We start from the raw sequence: 12,536 nt of genomic DNA on the forward strand, positions 1-12,536 counted from the left end.
ATAAATTGTCTATATATACAACCCTTGACCACTGATTGACTTCTGTAACAATACATTGCCAGAATACTTTAGTATCATGATGGAGATACTTTGCTGGTGGTCATTCTCAGAACTTTATGTGATTCTGGTCATCCTTGTGCTATAGTGCCTCCTACAGGTTGGCTACATAAATTCATGTTGACAAAAGGGTTTTTACCATGATGGTCTCAAGATAGTATCAAACTCATTCTTCACGAGTCCATGATTGTTTTTATCAAGTTTTACCAAAGTGATGAGTGTTCAAACGCTGTTGATAGTAAAATAATCATCTGTACCAGCAGTCACTATGAAAAGAATAACCTTCTCATCATAGCCACTTATTGTCTCACGAAAAGACGAAGGCAACCAATCAGACCTCAACTTCTCATGACACAGAACTTGACAGTATGTAATGGATCAGAACACATTTTTAAGAATCACTTGTCACCACAAATCTGACCTGCTGACACATTACTTAAAATGTGCTTTAAAAAAATGTGCTTCATCTGCCTGTTATGTCATTTATACTACCTATTAACTGTGAACACAATGTACTGTCTATGGTGTCTTTAATTCTCCATAGATACAACAACACATTCACATCACAAATAACACAACCTATTCAAAGAGTAAAAACTCACAATAAATGATCATTTCTTTTCAACATAGATAAGAAGAAGGTGTCAGATCATTCACAATCATAGCGATCAAAATATTCAGCAGTGCAAAACATGGTTTGACATGTAGGTACATTCAATTACTATTCCTGCATGCAAGACTGGTATGGCACATACAAACAGCATTTGTAATACTTACAATTGATTTGTGTGAATCATTTTAAATAACCAAAGAGACATTTGTAATTGCCAAGATTGTTCAAAATATATCTGGACCCTCTAAATATGGATCATGTGTCTATTCACCTTTGAATTCCCAGAATTCATTTGAACACATCAAAAGACGTAATCACAAGAGCAGCAAGTGTTCAAGTGGTTCCATTTTGTGAAATCATCACTGTGTAAAGGCCCACTTTGTCATCTTGTGGACTTGTGTGAGAGTGACTTGGCATTTGATGTAAAAGTCAATGTGAGAACATTTAGGTTTTTAGAGGAAGACGACAGCACAGCAGAACTCATCAGAGGCACTTCTCCGACTGACAGGAGCTTGGTGTGCTGAAAGTACAAGTGACAATGTCTACTTTTCTGACGTGCGTATGGAGTGCCGCTGGAACACACACCGCCGGGAGCGTTTCGCTGCGTCCGTGCGCTGACGTCGTCATGTCCGGTTTGGACACCGAAGCAATCTCTGCCTCGAAACCAAGCACGGCAGTATGTTCGACACTGAACGGATGAAAGTTGTCCCGTGCTGTGTCAAAATTCCAGGCCTGTCGCATGGTAAAGTCTGTAAATGATTTTGTCTGGGCGGAAACCTGGTTCTCCACATCATTTCTGTAGTTGGTCGTGCGTAATGATGCGTAACTGGTCTCGTTGCTGTGCTCGAATGATGGGGGTGAGTGTTGACCATCTTCCCAGCCTAAATTACGCCCATGCCCCTCCTTGACATGTTCAACTGTCCTCTTTAACCTCTCACAGCCCTTGACCAACAAGTTCTTCCGGCACAAAATGTACACCCATGGGTCGAGAATGGGGTTGAACGAGGCGAAGCGGATGGCCATGAGATCACTGCGATAATCGGGTTTTCCTCCGGCAGAGATATACGCAGGGCCGTACAATTGGTTTACAAAGATGCGCACCTGTTAGATTGAGAGAAGCAATAGTAAGAATTGGCTATATGAAGCAAAGCAAATAATCGTAATTGTCAGTCCACTGTGGCTTAAATAGTTGCATTCTTTAATAGGCTAGTATGTCCAATGAAAGCATATAACTTACCACTAAAGGAATGGAGCACACTAGGAACACGATGGTCATGAAGATCAGAAGCCAGAACATTTGAATCTCAGCCGCCGAGGTAACGGAGGGCAACCTCGGGAACCGGCGCCGAGACCCTACTCCTCCTGCGGACACCTCCGCTCTTACTATCCTCGTCTTCTGTCTCATCCCTACAAGTGACCGACAAACAGCGAAGTTGCACAAGACAGTCACCGCAATCAATACCAGCATAACCCCGCCGTACAGGAACGAGTAAGAGGCACCGAGAGGGTCCATTGCTCTCCAGTCCAAGAAACACCAAGTGCCCGGAAAGTGTCGAACATGCTGTCCCAACCCAAAGCTGGGCATGATACACAGCACAATGTTGGCCAGGTACGTGCCCATGAGCGCGAAACGGGCCATAGTCCGGTCCACATATTGAGAGTAAAGGTATGCGTGGTTGATAGCCAGGTAGCGCTCGACTGCCATTGCGCACAGGATGGACATTCCAGCCGAGCCGAAGAAGAGCATAGAGAACGAGAAAAAGTGGCATAGGAGCGCTCCGCCTGGCCACCTGTTGGCTATGTAGGTGGCGATAACCACCGGGCTGGTGAAACAGGTGCCCAGCAGGTCCGTGATAGCCATTCCACAAACCAGCGTGTAGAAAGTGCTCTCCTTCTGCTCTTTCTTTGAGATGCAGAGCACAACAATGGCTATGAGGTTTCCAAGGACTCCTACGGCAAACATAGTGGCCGACGTGACCAGGGATTTCGACTCCAGAGGTGGGAAAGCGCTAAGATTTTGGGCGAGATAGAGAGTTTGTATTTCTGAAATATTCGCGCCCTCGACATAAACGGAATTGTTAATCATTCTTAAAAACTGAATCAAAATATCTTGACAGTGTCACAGGCAACTTCGTAGAAGCGTGTCTTTCCCCTCAGAAAAATAGCCTACCACAAAAGATTATTAACAAGTAAAGGACAACACTAAATCTATACATTTGATCTTTGTAACCCATCTGCAAACATTGTCCAACAGCCCCATATGAAGATGTGCTTCGATCTGTTTTTACTCTACTACTGAAGCTGCTGCTGCTGGTATTTAAGATACAGGGTGCTCGCTCGCGCACAACCACTGATGTCAATAGCGTGACGTCAGGCGAACAATGCAGGCTAAATGAGAAGGCAATACAAACACTCTAAATAGACTTGGTATGCCAAATAGCAAGTTTTAGTTTCAGCACTGTGTTTTTACAATAAATATTCAACGAGTGTTGTCTCCGAATTTGTCTTTATTCAACATACATTGTCAATTGGTAAGCCCAGCCTAACACCACAGCTCAGTAGCTTCCTCAACCATGTCAAGTTCAATGGTAGGCCAAGGTCTAGTTATAGCAACTAAGCAATCAGGACAATGTAAAGCTCTCTCTTGGATGTGAGGAAATTGAGGATATATGCCTACAGTACCATATCTTTGTGGTATCTCTGTGAATATAGTTTATATCTTGACAAAAAACAAATATATTTACTTCCAACTGGTCAATGGCATGAGAACATTCCTCATTAAGGTGTTTCAGAAAACCTGACATACTTTTTTTTCTTTCCCTTTCTCTAATTTTACATCCTCCCTTTCAGTGGATAAGGAGAATATTTGAAGAATTCAGACTTCTGTGTATCTGTCTAACTCCCTTTGTCTTTGAGCCATGAGTCATCATGGCTCTGCAGACTGCACACATTTATAAGCTTTCAAACATTGCCATTGATTATTTAAAAGTAATGGGGATCCAGCACTGTGAAAGATCACAGAAATGGTAATAATTGGATGGAATTAGTTGCTTTGCCACTATCAAGTCCGAAAGGAATTGTACTTTCTATGCAAATGAAAAGGCATCTATGAAGGAAAAGGCACCTTTTCCTTCATGGTGCTACAATTATGGAAATGAGCAACAAATCAAACTATGAATTATATCAAACTGGAAATCACCATTAGCATGTAAAACAACATTTTGGTTTGTGCCCAAAGCCCCTGAGGGAGACTGTTGATCCAGGGATGAGATACGTTTATACTGTATATTGTTGCAAAGGGAATAGAGACAGGTCTGGTGGCAAAGTGAAAGTCCCTCCATGTCTGTACATCACGCTGCAGGCTTACTATGACTCCACAGCCAGGTATACCTCATCTGATATGAGGGGCTGGGTAATCTTATCTGGAATAATGAAAGAATTCATCATATCCAATGGAAGGTCTGTCTAATGGTATGATATGGCTGAGGCTGAGGAGCTTTATCTCTGTCTGTGTAAGTGGATTCCTCTCCTCCTCATGTGGTGGGCTTTCGGACGGATGGCCCCTGGGTATGGGTTTCCTACGCAGACTGTCTGCCCCCCTCGCTGTAATAACCCTGAGCCTTCGGACGTCAGCCCCCACACACACACACACACACACACACACACACACACACACACACACACACACACACACAGACATACAAACTATTACCTGAGGGACAGATCTCCACACACACACACACACACAGACACACTATGGTATATGAGTCTAATGTGTGTGTGTGTGTGTGTGTGTGTGTGTGTGTGTGTGTGTGTGTGTGTGTGTGTGTGTGTGTGTGTGTGTGTGTGTGTACACATTGGTAATTGGGCTGTTACAGTTGGTGTGTGCAATGACTCATTAGTCTTCTCACCCCTCACAAACATTCCTTGGGGATTCCTCATCCAAATAAAAGCAATTTAATCTCCCTCTTTCTGCACTCAACTCTTAGAGCTCTAAATAAATGATGAATCTGTTGGCTCCTGAAGGGGATATCCAGCCTCAAGGTGTAGGGAAATCTATTATATACATTCATAATCATGAGTAGAGGGAGTGTGGCTTTGAGCTGATTAAGATGACATTACTTATAATAGGATACCCAATATGAGTGGATATACTGGAGATTGAGAAAGCTCTGCAATCCTATTCTATCCTAACATTGTGCATGTTGTTGTGGTTGATGACTGTAATGACCATTACATTTTCTTTCCTAAAGTCATAACAATATGACTTTAAATTCCCAGATCAAGTAGTGAGATACAATAGAAAGCAAGATGACAAAGTAGCTTTGAAAAAGCATTATTAATGGTTGAATTATTTGGAGGGTGTTACTCACCTTGCACTCTTAGCATTGTCATAACTTATTGACAAATTGGTGGCATGAGTCAGAAATGAAACACTTGTTGATAACAACAAAGACATTAAATCATCTGTAGAAGATCTGTAAATGTGTAATTATTTTAGCCGCTCGCAAGCACTTATTTATTTTATAATCTTGAGTTGAAGAGATAATGTTGCACCCTTCCTAATTAACAACGCCTCTGAAACTATGAATTCATTTTAATTAACACCTCTTTGACACCTCCCTCATCCTCTTCCACCACCCTCAATGCTTACACATGACAGGTAACACTCAATTACAGGGTAGAATGTGCTCGAGTGTGTCTCTTTCTACAGGACTCCTCACAGCCAGGGTCCTCAAGGAGATGGCGTGTGTGTGTGTGTGTGTGTGTGTGTGTGTGTGTGTGTGTATGTGTGTGTGTGTGTGTGTGTGTGTGTGTGTGTGTGTGTTCATGTACTCTACGCATTATGCACATTCACATTTTTTGTCATTCCTATTTATGCCATTACTCAAAATTATTTGTAAAATAAACAAGAGATTCTCTACATGGTAGAGAATAATACTGTCATATTTATTTGAGCAAAACTTGGAACTTGCAAGTTTCCCTTCTTCAACTGTTAGGGATTTGAACTGTAACCACATACAATTTATTTCCAGGTTTTTGCTCCTACATCAAATTGGACAGTATTCAGGAAAACTGCATCTTATATTTTTTGTCTTAAGATAACATACTGAGACTGATGCATTGGTGAGAGGAGTATACGTTCCCAACCCCTTACACACACACACACACACACCTCTGTGTCCTTACATTTTTTTGCTAGGACCAGGTGCCATTGTCACAATGCTAGAATTAATTATTTTATTATTATTATTATTATTGACAGTAGAGGAACTGGGGTAGTGGGGGGTAAAGAGGTCTTTAGGAGGGACAGTCAAGATGTAGCCTGAAGAGATGTCTGTCTACGGCAGAAGATAGGTAGTGACTCTGCAGTCCTGACAGCAGTGGGAAGCTCGTTCCACCACCGGGCCGCCAAGACAGTGAAAAGCCGTGACTGAACAGTGTGACTGCTGCATCCTCGTAGAGGCGGTGGTGCCAGGTGGCCAGCCGAGGTGGAAGAACGGAGTGATCGAGCAGGGGTTTGGGGGCTGACCATTGCTTGCAAGTAGGGAGGGGTTGTTCCCTTTACTGTCTGGTAGGCGAGCAACAGGGTTTTGAATCTGATGCGAGCTGCTACTGGGAGCCAGTGAAGGTTGCGGAGGAGGGGGGTGACATGGGAGAATTTGGGGAGATTGAACACCAGACGGACCGCAGCATTCTGGATGAGCTACAAAGGTCTGATGGCGGAGGCGGGGAGCTTGGCCAAGAGTGCGTTGCAGTAGTAAAGGCGGGAGATCACAAGTGCCTGGACCAAGAGTAGTGCTGCTTCTCTCGTGAGGAATAGACGTATCCTTCGGATGTTGTAGAGGAAGAATCTACAGGAGTGCACTGTCGCTGTGATGTTCGCTGCACAGGATAAGTGGTTGTTAAGGATCACCCCAAGATTCTTGGCTGTCTGGGAGAAGGTCACAGTGGAGTTCTCAACTGTGATGGAGTCTTGGAGAGGGTAGGCTTTCCCAGGGAGGAAGAGCAGCTCAGTCTTGTTAAGGTTGAGCTTGAGGTGGTGGGCTGACATCCAAGTAGAAATATCTGCAAGACACGAGTCACCACCTGTGAGTCAGAGGGGGGGAAAGAGAGAAAGAGTTGAGTGTCATCAGTGTAGCAGAGACGCAGTAGAGACGCAGCAGCGTCTCACACTCTCTCTGGTGTTATGACACAAGTGTTTATTCACAAGTGTTTACCCGGCGGAATGAGAGATGGCAGCTCGTCTATGGTAGTGACGTCAGCAGTGATGTTATGATGCTTACAGTGATACAGTGCTGTGATGCTCCACTCCGTCACAGCACTCACAGTCTCTCTGCAAGGGGAAATCATTGGTTCCCTCCCACAGAGTTCCAGCTGCCTCTGCTGCCAGGTTCATTAAATAAATGTCTCATTCTCCTAATCACTATTCTTTCAATCTCTTTCTTTTTTTCTTTCTCTTTCTCTCTCTCTCTCTCTCTCTCTCTCTCACACACACACACTTTACCATTCTCTTCAGCAGGGGTTGGTTGTGGGTGGGTAGCCTTGCAATGATAATGATTATAGTGCAATACCCTTCCTGAGGTATTGAGGGGGAGGATACAAGTGTGTGCTATATGCTAATACACTATTTACACGTGAGCTAGATGACCATGGGGCTGAACCTGAACAATGTGTGGTGGATTGCTGCAGGCCCACCACTATGTGTGATCCCCCACACTGAATCACAGATAGGTCTAGTTTCAGTTCTTGCATGGCTGCATTGTGGATTCTAGCCTGCATCTGTACTCTTTACAACTCAGCGTTGTGCTTTAGGATGATCATCCCACACATCCCCCATTTCTCTGCCTTGCTTACCTCATACCCTGCCCTGGGCCCAGTGGACCTGAAATGTCCTCTGACTGCCTCTCTCTCTCTTACTCTGATGCTAGTAGGATAGGATACAGGATGTTACACTGGGTACAGACATGTCAGACAATATTTCTTGGTAGATTGGACTATTTTTTTGTGTATTGCTGTTATGGACACTGAGCACAGAAACAAACAAATACACACAGAGGTGGTGCACACACCAGTGGAGGCTGGTGGAGGTTGAAATCGGAGGACGTGCTCATTGTAATGCATGGAATTGAATGAGGAATGGTATCAACATGTGCCTCCCCTGGCACACACATACATACATGCACGCACACATGCACACACACAAGCCTTGCTAAGCTCCTGAATAAAACATGTCTCTCTAAAAGTAGGGCTAATTAGTCTCTAAATGGTGAGTCTGGATTTTCAATGTAATGGTGAGACTTTGTGAAATATGGAGCATGTCCCCTGTCAATGATAATGAGCACTCTGCTTTAAAGGGAACTGTGCAAAAAATGTAAAAGAACTATGAGGTTAGATGTGTGTGTATGCGTGTGTGTGACTGTAGTCTTCAAGTATCCAGTACCTAAGCATTCAAGCATAAAGTTATTGTCACAAACTGACAGGTGTGAATATAAACATCAGGGCTATATTTTATGGCGGATGGCGTAAAAACGTGTCTTAGCGCGAATGCGGGTGCTGGAAAGGGGCGCTGGCGGTGGCGCTAGGGGGTGTGTCTGAAATATTAGTGCTATTTACAAGGCCAGAATTTTTCAGCGCACGTGATAGCACTTAACCTGCACATCGTCATGAACACGCTTCTATTACCGTTACTCCACCCACCGGACTGCATGCGAGACACTTCGGTGGTAACTGGCCAAGCCTCTGCTGAAATCTTCCAACCATATTAATAGGCCCCAAGTCTAGACGTCTGCATAGACGCAATCAATGTTCATTGAATCTAGGTGTCTGAAAATGTATCTATTTCACTGTTGCAATTTCATATAATATCAATGACATTTCGTTATGTCTGATTCTGGTGTGAGCAAATAAAGGAACAATCACATTATCCTTAGATTATTGACAAGTTAGGTTTTACTGGACACCGCTTGATAAAAAGATTTTTAAGATGATGACACTGAAGACTGAGTTTAGATTTCATGCCACTCTGTACAGACAGTATTATCTTTAATTGTATTGGATGCAAATGATATTTGCTTGTGATTACACTGGTGCTGTGAAACCAATAAAGTGATAATTGCCTGTGTTTTTAATACCTCTCCTACCCCAGTCCCCATTTAAAATGCCGGTCTGGTTTAATTTCTCAATTTCCTTGGCATATCAAATTATTATGTGTCAAACAATATTAGCAACTGCATTGGACAGACATTATCCTTTCTTCTCCAAATGCAATGGCATTTGCAGAATTTCACAAATCGGGTCAAAAGATATTTCATGCAGTGCATAATTGTCTAATGAAATGTGGGGAAAACAAACAAACCAAGCACACCAAAACACAGGGAGGACAATTAAAAGTGTTAGTGACATCTGTTGAGAGACACTTCAGTTCCTCTCTTTATTAGAGAGAGAGAGAGAGAGAGAGAGAGAGAGAGAGAAGAGAAGAGAATGAGCCACAGAGGAACCTGCCAAAGACAGAGGCATTTCATGTTTTTTTATTAACCTTTTATTTGCAAGGGGGGAGGTGTCCTGCTGAGAAGGAAGAAAGAGGAGTGCAATAAAGGAGTCAAGGCGAGAGGAAGATATATAGCCTTCTTTATTACCGCTAAACCAAGCCATTTGGCAAACATATGATATTGTGTATACTGTAGTAGCTGCAGGGCTTCCCAACATGTTATAAGATTGCCTGCTAGGGTCCTCCCCCGAGGATCACCTAAATCAAGAAAGTCAATGCTCACCACCTGACTAGCCAGCTTGCAACACACCACACACTGGGGGTTGAGAAACACTAGTGTAAAATAGCTCAGTGTCTCCCATTGAAACAGACGTGGTCAGAGATGTGGTCTAAAACCAAGATACCCAGCTCTGTCAGTTATTTTAGTCTAATCAAGTATCCATTGGCTAGGTATAAAAAATTTGAACTCGAGTAAGTTATTCAAAACGGCTTATTGAATGCAAACCGCAATATGATATTTTTGGATCTCTTCACAGTCCACCACAGTCCACCTACATTCTGTCCACCTAAATTCACTTAATCCCCTCCTATCCCAACCAGCCTTTTGCCTCTGCTCTCCACTAGTTAATTAGAGCCTCTATCTGTCAACAGGTATAAATTAACAAGCAAGCCCTCTTTCGCCCTAAGCCCCATCTATCAAGTTGAAGTTCACAGTGCAACAAATCAAGGCAGGCAGCATATGTGTTCTTCTGTTGAAGCTTTCCACCCAGTACAGCTCAGATGGAGGGAATTACAGGCTGTCTTCTCACCACATGGAGGGCTGGGGATCACTACCCTCTGCTATCTCCCCTAAACCTGCCCTCATCAATACCACTGTGACACAGCTTTACTGTCTCTACCAGTAATCCTCCCTAAGCCTCCCATAGAGTAATACAGGCTACCTGTTGAGAAGGAATGGGTTGTTTGGTTTTCTCTGGGAGTCTGACACTCTTGTATGCCCCCCTGTGTCTTTGGGGGAGAAAGTGAGTGAGTGAGTTCATTACTCTCTCCAGTTCCCCATTTGTTTGAGTTTTTTGTGAGATGTCTTAGATATTGAGGCTGGCTGTTGTTTGCGTTGGCTATTCAGCTACTGTCTGTCTCTGTTTATTGACTGCCCTGATGACTGAGGGAGAAACTCTGGTGATTCCTGGATAAAGGCTTGAGAAATTATGTAAGCAGTCTTGAAGAGTTGTTGTTTCAAATGATACTTATTAAATCATTATGTACTATCAACAGCTACAGTATATATATTTTGAATAAATAAATGCAATTATTGGTAAGATCATTATATTACATTAATCCTCATTAGCAAATGAAAAAATGTACAGCACTCAAATTAATCAACGATAAATCATAATAGTTAATGCATGGATGCATTTCGCCGTGTTCCTTTTTCAGCTTGCATGAATATTGTATTACTGATACACTGATACTGAGTGGTGTTCTGTTGGATTCCCATTCACACTCCACTTCAGTAAAATACCATTTTCTTACTTTTCTCTTGTTTCTCTTCCTATAGCCATGGATGACACACTTGCCCCAGTTCTTATGGTGCGTTCAGCAGCTGTAGGAAACTCAGATATATGTTCCCGAGTGGGAAATTACCACTAGAACGACCCTCCAAGTCGGAGTTCCAAGAGTGAAACTCGGACCAGTATTATGATACCAGCGTTTACGAGTTGTGATGTATCCACTGTAACCTTACCTTTTCGTCAGAAAACAGACACTGACTTTGACAGTAAATGGGAAAACTGTCTAATCTTTCTGTACAATTTCAACATACAGTGCCTATAAAAAGTCATCATACCCTGTGAAATCTTTACCTTTTGTCACATTACACCCTGGAAATTAAAATAAATCAAATCTAACTTTTTTGAGCTGTATGTACACATTATAACCCTCATCATCAAAGTGAAAATAAAAAATTTAAAAATTCTGGACAATTATTAAAAATTAATTAGTGAAATACCTGGTTTGGTTAAGTGATCAGCCCCTTAGAGCATACCATTATAAACTTGCTCAGGTGCAACCAATCAACTTCCAGATCAAACACCAGGCTAATTACCCCCCACCTGACATCAATTGTAGTGGTTTTGATTACTTCAGAATAAAACCAGCTGTTTCTTGAGGATTCCACTACTAGAAGTGCATGGTTCTGCAAAGAATTCACCATGGTTGGAAAAGTACTTTCAAAAGGCCTCCGGGATAAAGTTGTAGGAAGGCACAAGTTAGGTGAAGACTACAAAAAGATTTCAAAGGCTTTAGCTATCCCACTGAGTACCGTTCAGAGCATCATTAAGAAGTGGAAGGCGTATGGCACCACCAACACCTTGCCTAGATCAGGCCGTCCGTCCAAACTGGATGACCGAGCCAGGAGGACATTGATCAGAGAAGCTACCAAGAGGCCAAAGGCAACTTTGAAGGACTTACAAGTCTTTATGGCTGGGACGGGTCTGTCTGTGCATGTGACAACAATCTCACAAGCTTTACACAAAGCTGGCCTGTATGGCAGGGTAGCAAGAAAGAAGCCTTTTCTGAAAAAGTGCCACACTCAGTCTCGTTTGTGCTATGCAAAAACACACCTGGAAGATTCTGTTGCCATGTGGAAAAAGGTTTTATGGTCAGACGAGACTAAGATTGAACTTTTTGGACTGAACTCCATGCGCTATGTTTGGCGAAAACCAAACACAGCACACCACCCAAAACACACCATACCTACTGTGAAGCATGGTGGTGGCAACATTATTTTGTGGGGATGTTTCTCTTCAGCGGGGACTGGGCAATTGGTCAGGATCGAAGGGAAAATGGATGCTGCCAAATACACCCAAATTCTTGAGGACAACCTGCGTCCCTCTGCTAGACAGCTGAAGATGGGCAGGTCATTCACCTTCCAACACGATAACGATCCTAAACATACCGCCAAAAGAACAACGCAGTGGCTTAATGATAGAAAGGTGAATGTCCTTGAGTGGCCAAGTCAGAGCCCTGACTTAAATCCGATAAAAAATCTGTGGATGGACTTGAAGAGAGCAGTCCATCGCCGCTCACCACGGAATTTGACTGAACTCGAACAATTCTGCATGGAAGAATGGGCAAATATTCTCCAATCTAGGTGTGCAAAGCTAGTAGAGACATATCCAAACAGATTGATGGCTGTAATTGCAGCAAAAGGTGGCTCTACAAAGTATTAAATCACATGACTTTTCCAAACCTGTTATTCTTGTTTTTCATTTTTCATTTTTTTGTCGCCTTTTTTTTCATTAGTTTGATGTTGTATGGCTAAATTTGTACATAAAGCTGGAAAAATATATTTTTTAATGGGTTTTGATTTCAGGC

The 12,536-nt window shown here is 42.8% G+C and overlaps 1 protein-coding gene across 1 annotated transcript; it reads right to left on the reverse strand.

The window, feature by feature from the left end:
• Positions 1–1,153: 1,153 nt before the first annotated feature.
• ptger4c (prostaglandin E receptor 4 (subtype EP4) c) lies at positions 1,154–2,756 on the reverse strand (the record flags this gene model as incomplete). The annotated part of the gene is made up of 2 exons (XM_083675111.1): positions 1,154–1,771; positions 1,908–2,756. 2 exons carry the CDS (start codon positions 2,754–2,756, stop codon positions 1,154–1,156), a joined length of 1,467 nt encoding a protein of 488 aa, XP_083531237.1.
• Positions 2,757–12,536: the final 9,780 nt, after the last annotated feature.

The sequence above is a fragment of the Argentina silus genome (assembly GCF_951799395.1).
Source record: "Argentina silus genome assembly, chromosome: 1".
NCBI lineage: Eukaryota > Metazoa > Chordata > Actinopteri > Argentiniformes > Argentinidae > Argentina > Argentina silus.